This window comes from Salmo salar, chromosome 20, assembly GCF_965601325.2.
Source record: "Salmo salar chromosome 20, fSalSal1, whole genome shotgun sequence".
Lineage (NCBI taxonomy): Eukaryota > Metazoa > Chordata > Actinopteri > Salmoniformes > Salmonidae > Salmo > Salmo salar.
This window is the reverse complement of record NC_138310.1, coordinates 48,038,994-48,061,374: the sequence shown is the minus strand read 5'-3', so window position 1 is coordinate 48,061,374 and position 22,381 is coordinate 48,038,994. Positions and strand designations below refer to the sequence as shown.

General features: G+C 47.1%; 1 protein-coding gene across 1 annotated transcript; it reads left to right on the top strand.

The window, feature by feature from the left end:
• The first annotated feature begins 10,549 nt into the window (after nt 1-10,549).
• Nucleotides 10,550-21,739, top strand: LOC106612383 (bone morphogenetic protein 4-like). The gene is made up of 3 exons (XM_014213463.3): nt 10,550-11,200; nt 17,856-18,208; nt 18,902-21,739. The coding sequence occupies exons 2-3, from the start codon at nt 17,863-17,865 to the stop codon at nt 19,984-19,986; spliced, it is 1,431 nt and encodes a 476-aa protein (XP_014068938.2). The 5' UTR covers nt 10,550-11,200; nt 17,856-17,862; the 3' UTR covers nt 19,987-21,739.
• The last annotated feature ends 642 nt before the right edge of the window (nt 21,740-22,381 follow it).

Sequence of the window (22,381 nt, the reverse complement as noted above, 5' to 3'; positions counted from 1 at the left end):
ACTGTGTGATAACGCTCTCTGTAGCCGATGTGAGCAAGACCTTTAAACAGGTCAACATTCACAAAGCCGTGGGGCCAGACGGATTACCAGGACGTGTACTCAAAGCATGTGCTGACCAACTGGCAAGTGTGTCCACTGACATTTTCAACCTCTCCTTGACCGAGTCTGTAATACCTACATGTTTCAAGCAGACCACCATAGTCCCTGTGCCCAAAGAAGTGACGGTAACCTGCCTAAATGATTACTGCCCCGTAGCACTCACCACGGTAGCCATTAAGTGCTTTGAAAGGCTGGTCATGGCTGACATCAACAGCATCATCCCGGGTACCCTAGACCCACTCCAATTCGCATACCGCCCCAACAGATCCACAGATGACGCAATCTCAATCACACTCCACACTGACCTTTCCCACCTGGACAAAAAGAACACCTATGTGAGAATGCTGTTCATTGACTACAGCTCCATGTTCAACACCATAGTGCCCACAAAGCTCATCACTAAGCTAAGGACCCTGGGACTAAACACCTCCCTCTACAACTGGATCCTGGACTTCTTGACAGGCCTCCCCAGGTGGTAAGGTAGGCAACAACATGTCTGCCACACTGATCCTCAATGTTGTGGCCCCTCAGGGATGTGTGCTTAGTCCCCTCCTATACTCACTGTTCACCCACGACTGTGTGTTCAAACACGACTCCAAAACCATCATTAAGTTTGCTGATGACACAACAGTGGTAGGCCTGATTACCGACAACGATGAGACAGCATATAGGGAGGAGGTCAGAGACCTGGCAGTGTGGTGCCAGGACAACAACCTCTCTCTCAATATGAACAAGACAAAGGAGCTGATCGTGGACTACAGGAAAAGGTGGGCCGAACTGGCGGGCCGAACAGTTGTGAAGAGGGCACGACAACACCTTTTCCCCCTCAGGAGACTAATAAAGATTTGGCATTGGACCCCAGATCCTCAAAAAGTTCTACAGCTGCATCATCGAGAGCGTCCTGACTGGTTGCATCACCACCTGGTATGGCAACTGCTCAGCATCTGACCGTAAGGCGGTACAGAGGGTAGTGCGTACGGCCCAGTACATCACTGGGACCAAGCTTCCAGGACCTACTGTATATACTAGGCAGTCTCAGAGGAAAGGCCAAAAAATTGTCAAAGACTCCAGTCACCCAAGTCATAGACTGTTCTCTCTGCTACTGCACGGCAAGCGGTACCGGAGCACCAATTCTAGGACAAATAGTCTTTCTTCTTTCCTCCCCAATTTTGTGGTATCCAGTTGGTAGTTACAGTCTTGTCCCATCGCTGCAACTCCCGTACGGACTCGGGAGAGGCAAAGGTTGAGAGTTGTACGTCCTCCGATACACAACCCCGCCAAGCCGCACTGCTTCTTGACACAATGGCCGCTTAACCCGGAAACCAGCCGCACCAATGTGTCGGAGGAAACACCGTACACCTGGCGACCATGTTAGCATGCATTGCGCCCGCCCGCCACAGGAGTCGCTATTGCGCGATGGGACAAGAACATCCCTGCCGGCCAAACCCTCCCCTAACCCGGACGACGCTGGGCCAAATGTGCGCCGCCCCATGGGTCTTCCCGTCGTGGCCGGCTGTGACAGAGCCTGGACTCGAACCAGGATCTCCAGTGGCACAACTAGCACTGCGATGCAGTGCCTTAGACCACTGCACCGCTCGGGAGGTTGACACAAACTATTTACATTGACACCTCCCCCCCAATTTGTTTCTACACTACAGCTACTCATTGTTTATTATTTATGCATAGTCACTTTACCACTACCTACATGTACAAATTACCTCGACTAACCTATACCCCCGCACATTGACTCGGTACCGGTACCCCCTGTATATAGCCTCCTTATTTTATTGTGTTACTTTTTATAATTTTTTACTTTAGTTTATTTGGTAAATATTTTCTTAACTCTTTCTTGAACTGCATTGTTGGTTAAGGGCTTGTAAGTAAGCATTTTACGGTAAGGTCCCTGTTGTATTCGGCGCATGTGACAAATAAAGTTTGATTTGATTTGACTGGTCCCAAACCTCTACTACTACTCCCCTTCCTCGTAAGCTCTCCCTCCCTCCCTCCCTCCTCAGCACTAGTGTTGGGTGTAGAACTTCAGTGTCCCTTTCCTGCCACAGTGAAGCCGGACCTCAGCCTGGCCCTGTCCTACCCTGGTCCTCCTCTCCTCCTATTCTGGAGTGCTGATTGGACAGACAGGCAGACATATATGACCCTGTGACCGCTAGATGAAGCCCTATGTGGAGGGAAGCCATGGGTCTGGTGGCGTGATGCCACAGGCAACACCTGGCCACATCTGGGAGAGCTAAACTCCTCCTGTGACCCCCGCACATCTGGAGCTAGGGCTCTGACGGAGTGAAATAACACATACACACACACATTCTGAAACACACACACACACAGACAGGCATGTACACTCATACTCACACACACTGACACTCTGTATCCAGTGTGTCCTTCCGCCTCATGAGTTGTGAGCTTGGCTGTTGTATTTTATGGATCAGATGAGGCTTGTGTTTTATCCCACAGTCTGGGGGAGAAATACGATCACCTACTCTGTCTTTCTGAGTGGCACTTTTACTACCCACTGGACCCCACTGATACTGCAGGAGCATACATCCCCTGGTCCTCTCTGACCCAGCAGCTTCTCTACAGGCAGCAGAGGCATGTCACTGTCAGTAGAGACATCCTGACATTTTTGACTCTCAAATTTGCAGAATTGGGGTGAAAAGTATATTTTCATCCCCGTTGCTTTTTTTGTTTCATCTGTCAGGATGAACTACAACAAGGACTGCGTGCTGTGTCCAGTGATGGCAGAGGAGGCTCAGGGACTGTTCTTAACCACTGCCAAGATGTGGTGGCTTTTTGTGCGCTTTTCAGCATCCGTGGCATCACCCAGGCATCACTACAAGTTCGACAATGGAGGAAGAGTATCTAAGGAGGAGAGACGTTTGGAGGAACTGACCGTCAGAAAAGCAGGTCTGGTGCACTGATGAAGAACTCCAGGAATGTTTGTCAGACTGTCTTTGTTTCTTCCTGATTGTACCATTGATGCCCCTTCCGCTCACGCTACACTGCATTTCCAATCCAAACTACCTCAACTCCCAGACTTTCCATCATCCGAACCCAACTAGAGACATTCAATCTCCATCTTCATCATCTCAATTTAAAAAAACAAAATCACCCGGCCTCAACCAAATTGAGATGTTTGGGATGAGTTGGACTGCAGAGTGAAGGAAAAGCAGCCAACAAGTGCTCAGCATATGTGGGAACTCCTTCAAGACTGTTGGAAAAGCATTCCTCATGAAGCTGATTGAGAGAATGCCAAGAGTGTGCAAAGCTGTCATCAAGGAAAAAGGTGGCTACTTTGAAGAATCTAAAATCTAAAATTACATTTTAGTTTGTTGAACACTTTTTAGGTTACTACATGATTCCATATGTATTAATTCATAATTTTGATGTCTTCACTATTATTTCAATATGTAGAAAGTGGTAAAAATAAAGAAAAACCCTTGAATGAGTGGGTGTGTCCAAACTTTTGACTGGTACTGTATAGCGTGTCCCTTGTCCCGCTACAAGGCCACCTGATTCAGTCCCAACCACCACTCCGACTCAAAGAACTCTTCAACCTGTGCTTCTCTCTCTCGCTCTCTCTCTCTCTCTCTCTCTCACACACACACACACACACACACACACACACACACACACACACACTGTTTTCTCTCATCCCAATCCCCCCCACTTCTGTGCTACATTCTTCTCCCTGCTCCCAACCCTGTTCTACTGTAAACTGTTTACACACAATGTGAGTGGTTGTCGTGACAACGGACCAGCTCGGGGCGAGTTGCAGGTGTTCCTGTTTGGGTTTGAGGGAGCCCTCAAGTTTCTTTTTTTAAAGAACATTCCGCTAGTTTTGGTTCTGGGTTCTTATTTATTTATTTCAGATGGCCCGTCACCCAGACAGGTTTAGATCAGCACAGAGGACCAGCTTCCTGTTATTACAGACCCCCCCCCCCCCCTTCCTCAAGCCCCTCCACACACACACACACACACTACTCAAATATATACTATAAGGACATGCACACACAACTCCATAAATTGTGGCATGGGCATCACATTGTACACATAGGCTGTGCAAACGCAAGCACTCTGGGACACACGCACACACAAACACGCATTCTACAGGTGCTTACACATACACACACACACAGAGAGAAACATGCAGTATGTTACACACAGCTACACAGACAGACATAGACATACCAGTTAACACAAACATACAGAGATGCAAACATCCCTCTTCTCATCCCTGGTTGTCTGTTAAGGATAGTTATGTTTACGGTTTATGTACTTGTCGTTCCCACTACAGATAAACAGATAGGGAGATTGCATTGATGGCTGGACCGACTGACTGACTGCTGAATGTTGTCTGTGGGAAACAAACATCATGGGCACCATGGAAATGGAGGGTGACGAAGCTTACATAGTCCTGAGCCCGTCTCCATCAAGCGTCTCAGAGTACGATTGCAGATCTAGCATCAGTTTTGACTTTTAGATCATAATTAATAGGATTTTATGGACAGATCCTAGATCAGCACTCCTATTCTAAGACGTTTTGTGAATACGGAGCCTGGTCTGCCAAAGACCACACTGTGTATCTGGAGATGCGTCAGAAAAATAAAAGAAAGCACACCCAAATGTACAAAATGTAAAAGTAGCACAATCTAATCTTGTTTAATTGAAATGTATATTATCTTTTTGTCTCACAATTGTTGTGTCGTTATTATTATCATAGATATATAATATATCCCATTTACCCTTAAAGATGAGAATGGAACAGAGGACCGAGGGAAAAAACGTCTACGGATGAGGTGAGTCAAACTGACTCTGAAAATACTCTTAGACACACCACTGCTGATAATGCTACTCACTGTGTGCTCAGCTTGCCAAGGAAGGTAGACTTAGTCTGGCCTCAATGGTGGTATTGGCACCTGCGTTAAAAGGTATACAGCCAATGTATTAATGGTTCATCACCCACTCTCCTCTGGCACTGCTTCACACATGCAGTTTGATGATCTTGGAGTATGAAAATACCTCAAACATAAATAGCTGACCTTAGTTCAGAGCTGTATGTATTACAGTAGACACAGGAAGGGGAAGTACCACAGCCCTGTCACCCCAGACACAGGCATGGTTTGGGGTCGTCGTCAAGGCAACACAGAACTGTGTATAACCTTGAATGAAGAAGCTATCTGTTATTTCAATGTTCTGTGAGATCGCCAATGAAAACAGGTATTTTGCTGACGATTGTTGATGAGAGTGGACAGGTTTTGGAGAAGTCGATCAAGCCAAAGCTTTACTCCTCTCAGATCACTGTCCTTTGCAGACACTCATTTTGTGTGTGTGTGTGTTGCATAGACAGTTTGACCAGATGGATGGTAAAAAGTCTTGGCCTGCTCTAGACAGCTTGGATGCTGCTAGTTGGGAAGTCTCCTGTGGTGGAATTAGTGCCGTCTGACTCTGCCACGCTTCTGAGAGGTCATGGGGATCACAGAGGTCGTGTCTACACTTGACACTTACATGTGACTTCTGTTATCAGAATACGAAGATCGCATTGAGAAGTCGGGTCTAGATGCACAAAAGTCGCTTTGTGGTCTGATTGTGTTCAGATCTGGCTTACCACTTCTGGAGGTATTCAAGGAAGCATTGCATGCGGATTTGTCCTCTGTCTGGACGTAATCAGGCTACCGAAAGCACATACAGTGGGCGACGACATCAGCGCTCCCCTACAAGTCTCCAGGAAATGTGTGTTTTGGGACAGAGGCACCTTTTCATTATAATGTTGGAAGAAATACGTGTAAGGGACGTGTTTGCTGGCCTCGTAAATGCCAGCCAGCTAGCTAATATTTTGAAGAATTTTTTTGTTTGTTTGTTTGGCTAGAGATATGCTAAACCGTTTGCAATATCTTTAGCGTTGCTTGCTAGCTAGCTGGCAAGCTACAGAAGTTAACTGGCTAGTTAGCTACAGTAGTTAGCTACTGCCTTCAATTGTTGTTGTGTTATCATATTCTGCCTATTCCACCGTTTGTAGAATATATACTGCAATTTGAATATAGCGCGGGAAAGGGGAATCCGGCCACACTGTGGACACGGTAGACACATTTAAATGTAGATGTACGACGCATTCGGAATTCCGTAATCAGAACTCTTTGATCAGAATACTAAAGCTGTGTGAACTGTCACGTCTAGAGAGAGAGAGAGAGAGAGGAGAGAGAGAGAGAGAGAGAGAGGAGAGGGGGTTTTATACGTGCCCTGTTTATCTCTCACATCCACTCCTCTAACCTCCGTACACATTTATAAAATCATTGTCTTGATAACAAGGACGAACACTCCCCCACACGCGTACACACACGCGTACACACACACACACACACCCACACAATCTTCAACACACACCCTGGTCCACGTTTGCCTGCTCAACGACCTTGTCTTCAGCATTTGCATGATAATTGGAATGTGTTTCTGGGGGAGGGAGGGGCAGGATGTCGGACAGTCAGTGTGTGTGTGTGTGTGTGTGTGTGTGTGTGTGTGTGTGTGTGTGTGTGTGTGTGTGTGTGTGTGTGTGTGTGTGTGTGTGTGTGGTGTGTGTGGGGGGGAGACTGTGTGTGTGTGTGAGACTGTGTGTGTGTGTGTGAGACTGTGTGTGTGTGTGTTGGAGACTGTGTGTGCATGCATGTGTGTGTGCACGTGTTTCTGTGCATTGGTGTGCGTGTGTGTGTGCGTGTGCGTGTGTGTGTGTGTGTTAGGGAGAAAGTAAAAGTGAGTTTCATCATATAACCTGAAAGGAAAGTGTTGGTACAGCAGGTTTTGTCATGCATTTGCAGGAAGGTTTCAGTCAATAGGACACAGAGAGGAAACCTGTTGGCTCTCATAGTCTCCCAATGAGGTGGTGGTGGAGGGGGAGTCTGAATGAACGAGGGGGAGGGAGGCCAGAGGGGTGTTGCCATGAGTGACCCCCTCCTGCCACCATCTCCCTCTCCCTTACTCTGTCTTGAAAACAGTGAGCTCAGGAGAATGGAATCTTATCTCTGCAAAAAATGCACTTTGGAATTCATCACCAGTGAATGCAAAACATCAGCTCCTTGTGTGCGTGTGTGAGTGCATTTGTCTGACCATGCGAGCATGTGTTTGTCTAACCATGTGCGTGTGAGAATGTGTGCATGTGGTTTGTGTGCACGAGAATCTGTGCTTGGTGTGTGTTTTGTGGTCCATGAGTTACCCCAATTCTTTCATGTGAACTGTTGGTCAAAGTCTTCCTTTGTGTTCCTCCTCATCCCTCACACTGCAGTCCACTCTCTGACATCAAGATCAAATTGTCCTTCCCAGCACGCAACACTCACAAATCATCCACTCCACTTTTTTTTCGCAGTGTCATTCCTTTAGAGGCCAAACCCAGTATCATTTGTTCTCAACATTTTAATAGCAACTGCATGCACTTCCAATTATCTTTCCTTCAAATGATTAAAAATTAATACTTTAATTTGATCTTCAATGTATTTTTGAATACCATATTAAGGTAAATATCCCCAGATACAGATGTAGCATCTTAATTTGGGACAGTTTGCTACAGCAGGAAAATGATCTTGCAGCAACAGGAAATGTGAATTATTATGTGTATTATAATTAATGGACATTTTATGTAGAGTGTTGACATTTTTTGTTTGGGCAAATCAAGTCTGACATTTTAAAGTGAAAATTACAAACTTTAGAAGCCTTTTAAACCTCGAATACGCTACACGTTTGCATTTCCTGCCATGCAGGAAAATTCTCAGCAACAAAAGAGTGATCAAATTAAGATCCTACACCTGTACATAAAAGTTGCCTATTTTCAATGGAATTGTTTCAGGCAATATCGCTACAGAAATACCAGTGCACCATAGGCTTTAGAGCACACCATCAGCCACCTTATATACTTACAGAGTGACGTCAAAAGAACGTGTCATGCATCATGTGTGTGCAGTTCTGAGTTTAATGAGGAGGTTACCTGAACAAACAGATGTTTAGTTGGGAACAGATAAGGAGTTTGGAACTTTGTCACAGATATAAAGTGGCTCGTAAATTCTCCCATTATCACCTGAGAAGCATTTATACTCAAGCTGAACAGCTTTACTTCAGCTGTTTGTGTTATTGCTGAGGCCAAGGATCACTTAAGACCCAAGATACGCCATCGTCAATACAGCTTTACTGCTCTTCTCTTCTCCCCACCTCACTTCCTGTTTTTATGCCTAGGCTATGCTATTTTCAGTCCCACCTGACTCTACAATCCATTACATCTTTAATTCAGCAATTAATTGAGCAGTAACATGGATGCAATGTCTCTGGATGGTTGTCAGCCATGTTGAAGTTCAATTCATCAAACCACAACAGAATTAAGCCCTTGTGTGTAAGGTCCATTTCTTTGATTACTTTTCCTATTTCAGACACACACAAAGGGGCAACAAGTTCATACCGTACAATATTTGTACATAAAGTGTGTGTGCTGAACGCTAAAGTACGCCATGATGATGATATAGGTAACAATTTGAAGTGAAGGGTACATAGGGATCAAGGGCCCTAGTCTCTGTCCCCTCTTCTCCAAATGTGACTCCAGTCAGTGTAGTGGACAGGAAAAGGATCGAGGGATGGTGGGGGAAGACTCCGGTCGGCTTGTTAAGAGAGCGGTGAGGTATTACTTTAAAAGCTCCTCCACCCCCGTCGGAATGTGGAGGGGGACGTGGGACAGCGGACGTCTTTTCCAGAGGACGGGAAACCTGGAGGCAGAAGTGGAGTTAACACTGCTCTTGTGATGAAGGGTCCTTACAGTAGCCTACTCTAACTGAAGAGTCCATATGTAGCAGATGGGAGTCTATAAAACTCACTCCTCAGCCTGAAGTATTTTCAGTGGCGCAATTGGGTAAGACACTTCAGGAGGGTGGTCACGTGTGTTTGCAAGGCGGAGGTCCTGGGTTCGAGCCTCGATAAGAGCTGAATCAGGAGGGAGCAGTACTCGTACTCGCTTTACACATACAGTAGGCTACTCACTGAAAGGTACATACAGTAGGCTACTCACTGAAAGGTACATACAGTAGGCTACTCACTGAAAGGTACATACAGTAGGCTACTCACTGAAAGGTACGGTACATACAGTAGGCTACTCACTGGAAGGGACATATAGTAGGCTACTCACTGAAAGGTACATACAGTAGGCTACTCACAGAAAGGTACATACAGTAGGCTACTCACTGAAAGCTACATGCAGAAGGCTACTCACTGAAAGGTACATACAGTAGGCTACTCACTGAAACGCTGCAGGGCACTCGCAGAAGGCTGCAGGGCTCCACTGAAAGGTACATACAGTAGGCTACTCACGAGGACAGCAGGGCTACCACGGGTCGCAGAAGGCTACTCACTGAAAGGTACATACAGTAGGCTACTCACTGAAACGTACATGCAGTAGGCTACTCACAGAAAGGTACATGCAGTAGGCTACTCACTGAGAGACTGGACGGGTTCATGTTATGGTCACAGCACATGTTGCTTCCTAGTGGCCTCTTATTGGATAATAATGTCCTCACCAATCCAGATAATGTCCAGACCAATCCACCTGTATGTCCCAGACTGTACGTCATGATCAAAGCAAATACTGCTGTGAAGTACAAATAATTACAGTGTAATTATTCAGATGAAACAGATAACATTAGATAACTGTCCTGTAAATTGTCTGAGCCCACAGATGGGAAGGCGTGTGTGTTGTCCCTCTGGCCCAGGGTAATTCATCAGACTGGGTGAATTGATGGGAGTTGGGTTGAGTGTGTGTTTGGGGGGGGGGGGGGGGCAAGTGAATCTCCAGATGAAATCTAATATGTGAGACGATGCATCTTAAAGAGACGTTTCCTCATAGCCCTGCCCGATGAATACCAATTCGGTGGCCGACGCTGGAAGGACGATTGCACCTTGCTTGAACATTGCAGTGGAGAATTACAATGTACCTTTTTTTTGGCTCGATCCATCCAATCACATCCCCCAAATTGTAGTGACTTTATCCTCCCCTATGAGTCATCCATTCATGCCATGGTCTGGTAAGAGAATATGTTTGGTCTTATTCAGTAACATACTCATGAATTGATAATGGAGATTGTATTGTCTGTGATCATGTCAGCATGTTAGCTGATAATGAAAATGGTGTCAATGAAAATCAGTGGGTGAGTTTGTAAAAGTAATGATGGAAAATAATTAGCCAGTCCACCCTGACCTTATCTCTAACTGTGTGTGTGTGTGTGTGTGTGTGTGTGTGTGTGTGTGTGTGTGTGTGTGTGTGTGTGTGTGTGTGTGTGTGTGTGTGTGTGTGTGTGTGTGTGTGTGTGTTTGTGTTTGATGGTAGTGGGGGTGGTCTGACTTAGTGACATCACGATCAGGGAGGATCCAAATGACCAGGAAAGTCAATTAGAGTTAAACTGAGTTTACCAGCTGGACTCTCTGTATAGCATAAGAGACAGAGAGAGAGAGGGAGAGAGAGAGGAAAGGGGAAAAAGGGGAGGAGAGACAAAAAGAGAATGAGAGACAGAGAAAGAGAGGAAAGGAAAAAGACACATTTCGGAAGCTGGGGACAAGAGGGAATTTTTTGCCGGTTACAGAAAACTCTCCAGACTAATTCGTCTTGTGCAGGTCCATACAGTAGATATATTGCGTGTATATTTGTCTCTCTCTGTCTGAGCAGAGGTGGAAGTGTAGGCGACAGAGAGAGGGAGTTGCCTGTTTGAAGAGGTCAGGCAGGCAGGGGAAAGCCGGTGGATATGTTTTAAGAGGCCGCTTATCTGAAACTGACAACAGGATGAGAGGGTGAGTGAGGGGGGAGAGCCCAGCAGTACAGGGGGAGAACCATGGAGAGTACAGCGTCCTCATTCACAGCCCACTCACAGAGGAGACACAGACACAGGCTAACCTGAGAGAGAGAAGCAGAGATAGAGGGAAAGAAAGAGGGGGAATGAAAGAGACCGGAAGAGAGGTAAAGAGTCTACTTCGTCCATTCTGTCCAACCGAGCGGGAGCGAGAGACGAGGGTTCGTAACACTGGAGCTCAAGGATAAACCATGGACTCTGCACACCTCCTACCACGCCTGGACGTGAGTACTGCACGCTCACACACACACACACACACACACCCATAGACACACACTCTCTCAGACACACGCAAACACACACATATACTGTCCATGTACACCAAGCCAACTCTGCCTGGCCACGGGAACTTCACTGCTCAAACCATTAGCCACTCTAGGGAGAACAAACACATGCTCACACGCCCGCAGAGGCTGGCACACTGTGTTGCTCTGAATCAAACGCCTGTAATCGAAGGTCCAAGAACAATGTGACTATTATGTTTTCAGAAGACATAACGTGACTTCTCTGTAGGAGCGTAAAGGCATGAATTATTCCTCGGTGTTAACGGTGAACCTAGCTTTTCAGTGCTGTTTCTGTCTTTTCCACCTCGGTCTGTGTCGACCGGACGTGTGAAGTCTTTGAACTCTCTGATGTCACGTGTCGGACATGTCACTGTTTCCACCAAACGCTTCTGCAATGTTCTGCCCTCAGCGAGCCCCCTGTTCACCAAAACATAGCCTCCTGCTGCCGGTCACTTAACTCCCTGACTCTCAGATCATCTGAACGTAGCTCTGAATGAAACGTGTGGATCCCGGCGAGGAAAAAAAAGCGTGAAAACAGAGGCGTACAGTTGTGAATGTCCTAGTTGAAATAGATGAAGGTGTACAAGAGCTGAAAGCCTTCCGGTGACTTACAGTTCAGGTTGAAATAGATGGAGATAAAGTTGACTTGTTGATGCTCTGCACTGTATGTCCTAGTTAGACTCTTGTGAGAATGTAGCTGGGAATGAAAGCCCTGGCAGTGGTGATTACTATACTGTACATTGTGTGTCTGGCTAATGTCTCTCCAAAGGTCCAGGTAGCTAATGTCCCAAATCAAATCAAATGTTATTTGTCACATGCTTCACAAACAACAGGTGTAGGCTAAAGGCGAAATGCTTACTTACGGGAACCTTTTCTAACAAGGCAGAGTTAAAGATACATTTATATAAAAACATTCTAATAGAAATAGTGACAAGAGGAATAAAACACAGTGAATAACGAAGAACAATAACGAGTCAAAATAACACGCTATATACATGTAGTACCAGAACTGAGTCGATGTGCAGGGCTACAAGGTAATTGAGGTTAATATGTACATAGAGTATGGTACAGTAGGAGTAAAGTGACTAGGCAACAGGATAGATAATAGACAGTAACAGCAGTGTATGTGGTGAGTGTGAAAATGTGTGTCCGTGAGAGTGTCAGCATGCATGTGTGCGCGTCTCATGTGTGTGTGGGCGTATGTAGTGTGTATGTGTGTGTATGTGTGTGTTGGGGTGTCAGTGTAAGTATGTGTGAGTGTGTGGGTCCAGTGTGTCAACAGTCAGTGCATGAGAGTTAGTGCAAAAAAAGGTCAATACAGGTAGTCCGGGTAGCCATTTGATTAGCTATTTAGCAGTCTTGTTTAGCAGTCTCATGGCTCGGGGGGAGAAGTTGTTCAGGGTCCTGTTGGTTCCAGACTGGTACCACATGCCGTGTGGTAGCAGAGAGAACAGCCTATGGCTTGGGTGGCTGGAGTCGTTGACAATTTTTTTGGGCCTTCCTCTGATACCGCCTGGTAAAGAGGTGCCAGATGGCAGAGAACTCAGCCCCAGTGATGTACTGGGCCGTACTCACCACCCTTTGTAGGGCCTTGCGGTCGGGTGCCTTGCAGTTGCAGGCGATGTTGTGAGAGTTTTGGTTGATTCCCCAGTAGCCGGAAAGTGTCTGGTCTACTCCACCTCTCCTTAGGGAGCCTCATCGTCTGCTGTCATCTTAACCCTGGCAGGAGACAGGCACCGCATTCTCCTCCTCCGTGTGTGTGTGTGTGTGTGTGTGTGTGTGTGTGTGTGTGTGTGTGTGTGTGTGTGTGTGTGTGTGTGTGTGTGTGTGTGTGTGTGTGTGTGTGTGTGTGTGTGTGTGTGTGTGTGTGTGTGTGTGTGTGTGTGTGTGTGTGTGTGTGTGTGTGTGTGTGTGCATGATGCAAGCGCAGCGCTATGCATTAAAAAAACATTCAAATCGATTGGCTTTTGTCCATCATACGCATTCACATACAGTCCACACACAACACACATATCTGTTCCTCCTGGCATGTATGTGTTCGCACTCTGCCTGCGTGGTGCGTACGTGTTGAGCCGTGCATTGTGGGCAGTAAATACCGTAAAGGTTTGTTGAGGAAGGCGAGCGGCGGACTGAAAGTCTGGGCTGCCCGCGTCATTAGCCTCTTAATCGCCCCAGCTGGGATAAATTAAAATACTCTCTAATAAAACCACCCAGCAGGCAACCAGGAATATTATCCTAATGATTTCATCTGTCACGCTTCGAGAGAAAAAAATGTCCTCCTAGCTTCAGCTTCAGCCTAAATCATAAAGCAGTGAACGCCGTGGTCATCAGAGAGCTCTGTCGTGTGTTAGCGATGTATAGAGAGGTGTGAGGAACATTCCAGATGCATTAGGTGTGGGTGTGTAGGTTTCAGGTGATTATGAGAATGGTCCACAGAGGTGCTGGTTGAGCAAGTTAGAAAAAAAACCTGCCGTTCTTGGGATGTGTGTTACGTGAGCTTGCACAAGTTGGTGTGGGTGTGAGTGAGTTGAAGATTTCCACGACATACATTAATTATGACATGGGGCAGAGAGTCTATCTGTGTATGTGTGTGTTAGGGAGCAAGAGAGAGGGAGGGAGGGAGAGGGAGAGAAGGAATCTGGGAAAAAGAAACACGGGAAGAACAACAGGAAAGGAAAGTGGAGGGACCAGGCGTAACACGAAGACAGCGGCTGCGGATAAATCAGCCGGCTGCGGTGACACTGGGCCCTCTCGCCCGGCAACACTCGGCAGCACTCTTCCGCAAAAACACCATTCATTTAGAGGGCTTAGGAAAAAGACCAACATAAGGGAGAGAGGGGAGAGAGAAATTAAGATAGGGAGAAAAAGAAAAATAGAGGTTGGGAAAGAGAGAGACATGCAGATAAAGAAGAATGGAGAGACAGGGAACACAGAGGGGGGGGCGGCGGCAGTGGAAAGAGATGGAAAAGGACAAGTGATGATAGAGAGACTGAGTCAAAGAGAGAGAAGGGGAGTGTATATACAGAGTATATATATATCTGTATATAGCTGTATATATCTGTATATCTCTGTATATATCTGTATATCTCAGTATATATCTCTGTCTATCTTCCCTTCTCTCTCTTTAACTCTGTCTCTCTATCACCCTTTGTCCTTGTCCATATGTCTTTCCTCTCACCCCCAGAGGAGATATACAGAGAATAGAGGGGAAAGAAATGGAGAGGAACTAAGAGAGAATGAGGGGGACAGATAAACAGAAAGGGAGGGATTGATGCAGCGACAAATGAAGGAGATAAAGAGGGACAAAGAAAACGAGACTAAAAGAGAGAGCGTAAAGAGACGTAGAGAGAGGGAAAGAGATACACTTATGTTGGTCTGTTCTGATCTGTGGGTTCAGAGGGCCAGCGAGCAGACCGCCCTGCCTGATTACACACACAAATCTCTCATCTTCGTGCGCATGGGGTCACTCTACCGTCTGCTCCGGGTCAGACACCATCTAATATGTCTGAGAGCACCCCCTCTCCCCACCTCACCCCTCACCTCCCCTGGAACACTTGATTAGTCCTATTTCAGCGGAGGGAGAGAGGGGGGGGTTGGAGGGAAAGCTAACGCAGGGATGTCACCATCCAGGATGAATGGAGAGGGGGCCGGCTTGACGGAGAGGATGGCAGATAATGAGGCCAAATGGAGTTTAGTGGCTTTTCTCTCGGTTTAGATTAGCTGAAGAAACACAGGGAGATGGGTGGACGTACTCTAGATGGATGTATGGCAGGGTGTACTCTGACTCCCCCCCAACCACCACCCTCACCCACTCCCCCTTCTGCAAGTAACCTTTGAACTTTCATTGGGGGGGAGGGGGGGGGGGGTCCTCAATCTAGTTTACAAGCCTTGGGACGCCACGGGAAAGGCTGTACAGTTGTGGCTCTCTAATCTCCAATCGTTCTCTAATTGTCCTGTAGCGTTGCCTCAAGTGGAGAGGCATCGGGCGGAAGGACATTACTTTGGGTGGGGCTGCCTGAGTTAATGGCTAGTGAGCAGAGTCCCACGCTCACAGCTTATTTTCCCAGGGTATTACTGTGTCTGTTCTTGCACACACACACACACACACACACACACACACACACACACACACACACACACACACACACACACACACACACACACACACACACACACACACACACACACACACACACACACACACACACACACACACACACACACTCACACACACACACACACACACACACACACACACAACCCACACACACCCACCCTGTGAACTTCTTGTAAACCCTACTCTGACACTATAGCATGATTAGCTGTCATTAGGGCATCGTTATGTGTTCGTTGTGCCATAAACGCCTCAGTTATCTAGCTGTGTCGGACTTAATCGATCCTCAGCTCAGCACCGAGATGAGATAGGGATAGGCAGGGAGAGATAAGTGCAGAATAAGAAAATGCTTCGCTCTAGTCTGCAGGGAAAAATAGGACGTTGAGCTCTACTTCGTTTACATTTATTGAGATGTATCTTTTCTTCTTAGAATAATGACGACATCTCTCATTTCTTTAGTTGTAGGATGATGGTAAAGCAGACCGGTTGAGAGAAGAGACCTCATGGCCCAGCCCAGGTCTCAGTCTCTACATCAACCTTCTAACTTTGAATGCTTTGAACCAAATCTAGGGTCAGCTTACCCTCCCCCAATCCTAACGGCAAACTGACTTGCTAGTTAAGTGTCCCGGGCCAACTTCATCCTACTTTGAACAATAGACAGGTCAGACACCGTACTCTGACCTCTAAGTCCTGACTCCAGAGGGCACAAGGCCATTAAGGCCTGTAGTTTATAATTAGTCACTCAATCATTAACAGCTGTACTACAGAGACATGGGGTGGTAACCCGGCTGGATGGGGCTTTAATGCTATGACCTCCAGCACTGGGTCCTTTTCCCGCGCAGCAGACAGGCCAGTTAGCAACTATGGTCTCATTATTTGGTTGAAGCTACTGTATATGTAAGCTGTGGAGAGTAAATTAGAGCCATAGAGATATAAAGTACAGTAGCTACACTAGTTATTATTCTCAATTAAAGTCAACTAGCTTTAGTTAATTGAGCAGGACTATATTAAGGTTCTCCTAAATCATGCATGTACACACACACACACACACACACACACACACACACACACACACACACACACACACACACACACACACACACACACACACACACTGAATATATTCTCTGCTTAATCACTCTTATCCCCCTGTGCTTGAGTTTCCTAGGAGATGGGGCCTTGGCAACACATAGCAATAAATTCACAATAAGGAAAACAAAGTGGTGCTGTTTTTACAGCCATGTGTATGCAGCAAACAACTTCACATGGACTTCAGCAGTACATTTCTTGATATCACGCCAGACTTACTGCATAATAGCCTGACAGGCAGTGTGTGAATTACGTGAGGGGGCATTTTTTTGGGGGGGGGTGTCTAATTTAACCATTCTCCCATTTGTTTAAACTGCACGTTTGTACTGCTACAGTGGTAAATATGAAAATAAACGTTTATGCCAAATGAAATGAACACCCCCACCTCTCTGTCACGGTTTTAAGGCCAGTGAAAATCGATTAATGTTCTTTCAATCGCATTCATCTCTCTCCTCCGCCTGTCTGCCTCTCTCTCTCTCTCTCGCTCTCTCTGTCCCTGTCTCTCTGCCTCGCTCTGTCTTGAGCTTTCGCTAGCGAACTTGCAACATTGTATCGACTGGGTCCAACCCACTAGCGAACCTGCAACATTATCAACTTTGGTCCCAGCACACTAGTGATCTTACATAATAGTTTCACAGTTGATGAGCTCGGCACAGACAGAGCTGTATTTGCGTCCCGTATTTCAGCCCCTTCTCAGGTGTCCCGACTTTTCTTTTGACAAAAAAAGGTCAATTTGTCACCAAGATGCATCAATTCATTCACAAGAGTGTGGTACTAATGACAATTCCCGAATGTCATAAAACGCTTTGATGTTTTGTAACAGATGTCTCTTTTCATTCATCAAATGGCGGAGGCACAGTGCACTGTCTGGATGCTGGAATTATTTTGGCGTGGACGAACATGTACCCTACTTTTCTAAGTGATGATTGTTTGACAATCAGATGGAAACATAATGACTAGTTGTTTTCAAGCCACGTTGAAAGTTAATACATGTTTACTGTTAAAATACATATTAGGCCCAGAACATTTTTAGGAAGTAGGAATAAAAAAAATTGAGACCTCTGAATGTCACGGTATAATTCACGCTCAGCTGACTGAGGATTTAGTATGGTGGGGACTGGGAGAGGAGAAAACAAACGAATGATACATTGGTAGAAGTTTCTCTCGAAGGATTTAAGCTATGACTAGTGGTATTTCAACCCCCCACACTCCAATTTACTGAAAAATATTAAACATATGGTATATGAATTTCAATGAACACGTGGGATTTTAAAGAGCACCACTGGAAGTGTCAAAAAGTGAAAGACTTAAGCGTTCTCCCTGAAATAAACCCTAACTTCACTCCTCTCCTCACCCTCTTCTCCCCCACTCCTCCCCCTCTCTCTCATATAGATCCACCATGTTCCCTGCTAACCTCTTGGTCCTGATAGTCCTGCTGCTACCTCAAGCCTCGTCTGGTCGCCAGGGCGGAGCCACCGAGCCCGATGGTAGTGTGTCGTCGTTGTTATCGTCATCACCAACCCCCCTGGACCCTAGCCTGGCCCAGACCATCCAGAACCTGCTGCTGAGCCGCCTGGGCCTGCAGTCCCACCCCAACCCCCGGCCAGGTGCCCCCGTCCCACAGTACATAGTGGACCTCTATCGCTTCCACTCCCAGCAGTACCACCTAGTCCAGGATCCAGACTTCAGCTACCCCAGCCAGCATGTCCAGGAGGCCAACACCGTACGCAGCTTCCACCAGACAGGTAACATTACACATGTGGTCTGGGCCCATATCCCCAAAGCATCTGAGATTAGTTTAGCCTTTAAGTTCATAATGAATAAGGTCATATGGACAGATCCTGGATCAGCACTCCTAATCTGAGCCAGTTTGTGGATAGTTTGCAAAGCTGCTCTACCTTGTCCTGCCACCGTTTGGTATCAGTTCCACAATACGTTTTTAATGGACACTGTTCTACACTTTCCATTTGTAGTTTCAGTCCGGGTTAGATGGCATTGATGACGACAGGGCTGTGATACCCAGTCTCTTTCTGTTATGACTCCACCTTGGCAGTTAGTAGGCTCCAAAGTCAGACCATCTATTTTCCATTTGATAACATGGATGTTTCCATAACAGTCACAAGCTAACCAGCAACGAGTGGAGGTCCTATTCTGATGGTAGTGTGTGCAATGAAAAGCTTATCTAACTGTTTATGGCACTGAATGTGTCTGACATTTAAAGTTAAGGATTGACAGGTCAATTTACCTTGTATTTGACATTGTGAGATTACAATGTTTGATATAGGAAATCCTACAAGAGAGACCTCCATGGAACTGCAGAGAACATCAGTTTTGTTTTACAAATTGAACCTTCTTCTTTGAACTATCTTAACCTCTCTCTCTCTCTCTCTCTCTCTCTCTCTCTCTCTCTCTCTCTCTCTCCTTCCTTCCTCTCTCAGAGTCTACCAGTCCCTCACTCCCCCTTGAAAAGAGGCAGACCACCGCGAGCAACAACAGGGTCCCCATCTCCTTCAACGTGTCCTCCATCCCCCAGGATGAGCGTGTGGTGTCTGCAGAGCTACGTTTCTTCCGGGGTGGTGGGGCCAGCCCAGGCCCCGGGGCCCACAGGGTCAGCCTGTTCCTCTCTGGAAGCCCTGGGGACTCTGAGTCTGAGCCCACTCTGCTGGAGTCACGGGTCCTCACATGGGCCCCCAACACCAAGCCTGCTGTCTCCTGGGAGGCATTCAGCCTCAGCACCGAACTCTTCCTGGGGGCCCACGCTCAGACTGGGAGCCTGGCCTTCCTCCTGGAGGTGACCCCTCTGGGTAACACCACCCTCCTCACCCCCCCTGACCATGATGCTCTACCACTCTCCACTGGGGAGGAAGGACGAAGAGAGGGACACCTGAGGGTGCGCAGATCTCTGGGACAGGACGAACACAGCTGGGCACGAGAGAGACCCCTGCTGGTCACTTACAGCCATGACGGGCGTGGGGAGGCACTAGCCGCCCATGGCCGGAGAACCTCTGGCACTGCCCAGAGGATGAGGGGGAGGAAGGGGGCCAGAGAAAGGGGCAGGAGTAGCAGCAGCAACCGGGGAAGGGACAGAGACAAGGAGAGGGACAGGGACAGGGACCGGAGCGCCAGCCCTGGCTGGGGCGGTAGCTGGGACGAGGGTGGAAGAGTGAAGCGTAATGGTGGCCGCGCAGCAAAACTGAAGCGTCTGTCCCGCGCCCGCTGCCGCCGCTACCCGCTCTACGTGGACTTCAAAGACGTGGGCTGGAACAAGTGGATCGTGGCGCCTAGCGGCTACGACGCCTTCTTCTGCCTGGGGGAGTGTCGCTTCCCGCTCGCCGACCACATGAACTCATCCAGCCACGCCATGGTGCAGACGCTGGTGAACTCGGTGAACGGAGCCGTGCCGAGGGCCTGCTGCGTGCCCACCGCCCTCAGCCCAATCGCCATGCTCTACCTGGACCCGCAGGACCGCGTGGTGCTCAAAAACTACCAGGACATGGTGGTGGAGGGCTGTGGATGCCGGTAACGGGAAACAAAAGAGAGGGAGGGAGGAAAGAGATGGAAGGAGAGATTGATGGCGTAAAGACAGAGGGCAAGGACAGAACCCAGCCCAGCAGGACCATGTGAGACAAGAGTACCTGGATCTTGTGGCGGAGGGATGAAAATACAAGTACTAGCAGGGGACCGGAGAGATGGATGAGGCAGGAAGAGAAGAGACAGGAATGTAGAACCCAATCCAGCAGGAACAAGTGCTTCCTAAGAAGTGCATGGTGTCGGAGGGCCACAGCTGTCAGTAGTGGAAATAAAGAGAGGAGAAGAAAGAGCGGAGAAGAAAGAGAGCGGGAGAGAGAGAGAGAGAGAGAGGAAAAACAGAGACAGAGGAGCCCCCTTAGAACACACAGTGCAGTGCTTCGGAAGTACCACACAGTGAGAGTATGAAGAGAAGACAGAGGGAAAGACGGAGAGGGAGAGAAACACGAAGCAGTCTTCCACATCCCGGTAGGGGAAGAGGATGCTGTTGACAGAAGAAGAGAGGAACGACAGCCAGGAGTAGAGGAGAAGAGAATCCTCCCATTAGCCCCACCTCTTCTCCTTCAATAGCACTCCACTCGCTGACAGCCCTGTGCTTGTTCAATGCTCCCTCACCAGCCCTCTACGTGTCTGTAACGTGTCTATGTCTGTGTCTATCCGTGCTTAGTGTGTCGCTCACCTCATTCCAACATCAATCTGTAAAGGAGATGCACTCAATCGGTGGAGTGGAAGGGGACTGGCAAGAGATGACGATATCAGTGCCAGAGTATACTATCTGTATGGTTGGATATCAAGAGTGGTTTATAGTACAGAGAAAGCTGTCATGTGGCCCATATGAGGAGGATGACACATATAGCCTTTGCATCAGTGACACCATCCTCAAGCTAACTCAGCTAACTTATCTGGGCCAACGGACAGCTACTGATCTCTCATCAATAGAGACTTTGACGGGCACTCCTCGCAGACTGAATAGATATGGATTTTCGCAGACAGACAGCCAGACAGACACGAATCTTCCCGTCATGAGATATTTTTAAAACCACAACAATAATACAGAGGAATTATTATGCTATTGTTTGAATGTACTACTATCATTATTATTTAAAGATAACTTTTTTTGAACATTTCCTTTGCAGAGATGAAGAAAATTCAGAAAACTGTTGTCATCAAAGTAATTCCATTAAATGGTAAATCTAACTTAAGAGTCACATTAGGTATTTAAATGGCAACCACATACTGTGTATTTAACCTTGAAAATATTTAAGATATCTGCTCTCTACAAAGCCACATGTACAGTACCGTAATACACCTAAAACTGGAGCCTGCGGTCCTTATAGTAGCTTTGGTACAGCAAGTTATGGTGGCTTTTGGTGTACTACACATGCAAACACAGTGTTGTAATGACGCAGTCATAAGCTCAAGAAATACCACATATCAAGGCTCGGTGTATTGTATTCTACTGAATCGTGTAACAAGAACACAATGTCATCATCGAACACAGATGTCTTTGCTAGCGGTGTGCATGTTTTATAAAAAAAGAATGGCTAATGTTAAAGCAGTTGATTTCCAGTGCCTTTTGGACGAGGGCTTTGCAGGTGTTCTCCTGTTATGAGTTGAGTATTTTGAGTATCTTTCCAGCGTTTTGCTTTTCCCTCTATTTAAATAGAAGCATTTAAACAACAGTCTGTAAAATGTTTGACATTGTCTGAAGACGTGGTGATACCTGTAATAAACAGACCAAGCAGCAACTCTGTCACATGATTGGGTTTTGAAAATCAACCACATTTCCTTGTTCCTCCTCTGCTAGTGTTCTGAGGACATATTGCTCTGAGTCTATGCACAAAGACAAGGGCAGAGCAGAGGGGGACTGTGAAATCCTTTCATTGGTCAGAATCTCTTTCGATCACAAATTTCCTCTAGATAGACATTTGAGCCAAGGAAGGAAGCCAGTGGTCCCTTGGTGAACCCAGAACAAACCAGATTTGTCTGTAGGCCTAGAGTACCTATAGAGTCCCAATGAGACACACAGGCCTGTGATAGAAGGGCATGAGGAGAAGGCTATTCATGGGGCAGATCCACATCCCTTACTGGCAAAACCACTGCACCACCTTGTCAGTTCACACCCGGCCTATGATGTAGCCCACATGTGTTTCTGATCGCCAGATGTTACGCAGAGAGCTACTGCGCCTCTGAGCTTGCAGCAGTCAGTGTGCTCGGCAACGGGTCATTCCTCACGTCGTGAATGTGGGGGTCAAACCAACTCAACAGCTTTCTTGATCCCGCATTCCTGTGTGTTGAAAGGAACTACCCCCCCCCCCCCCCCTCCTCTCCTCCAGATGGATCGGCTCACTGCTTGTGAAGTATTGGGAGGTGAACAGTGTGAAACCCAC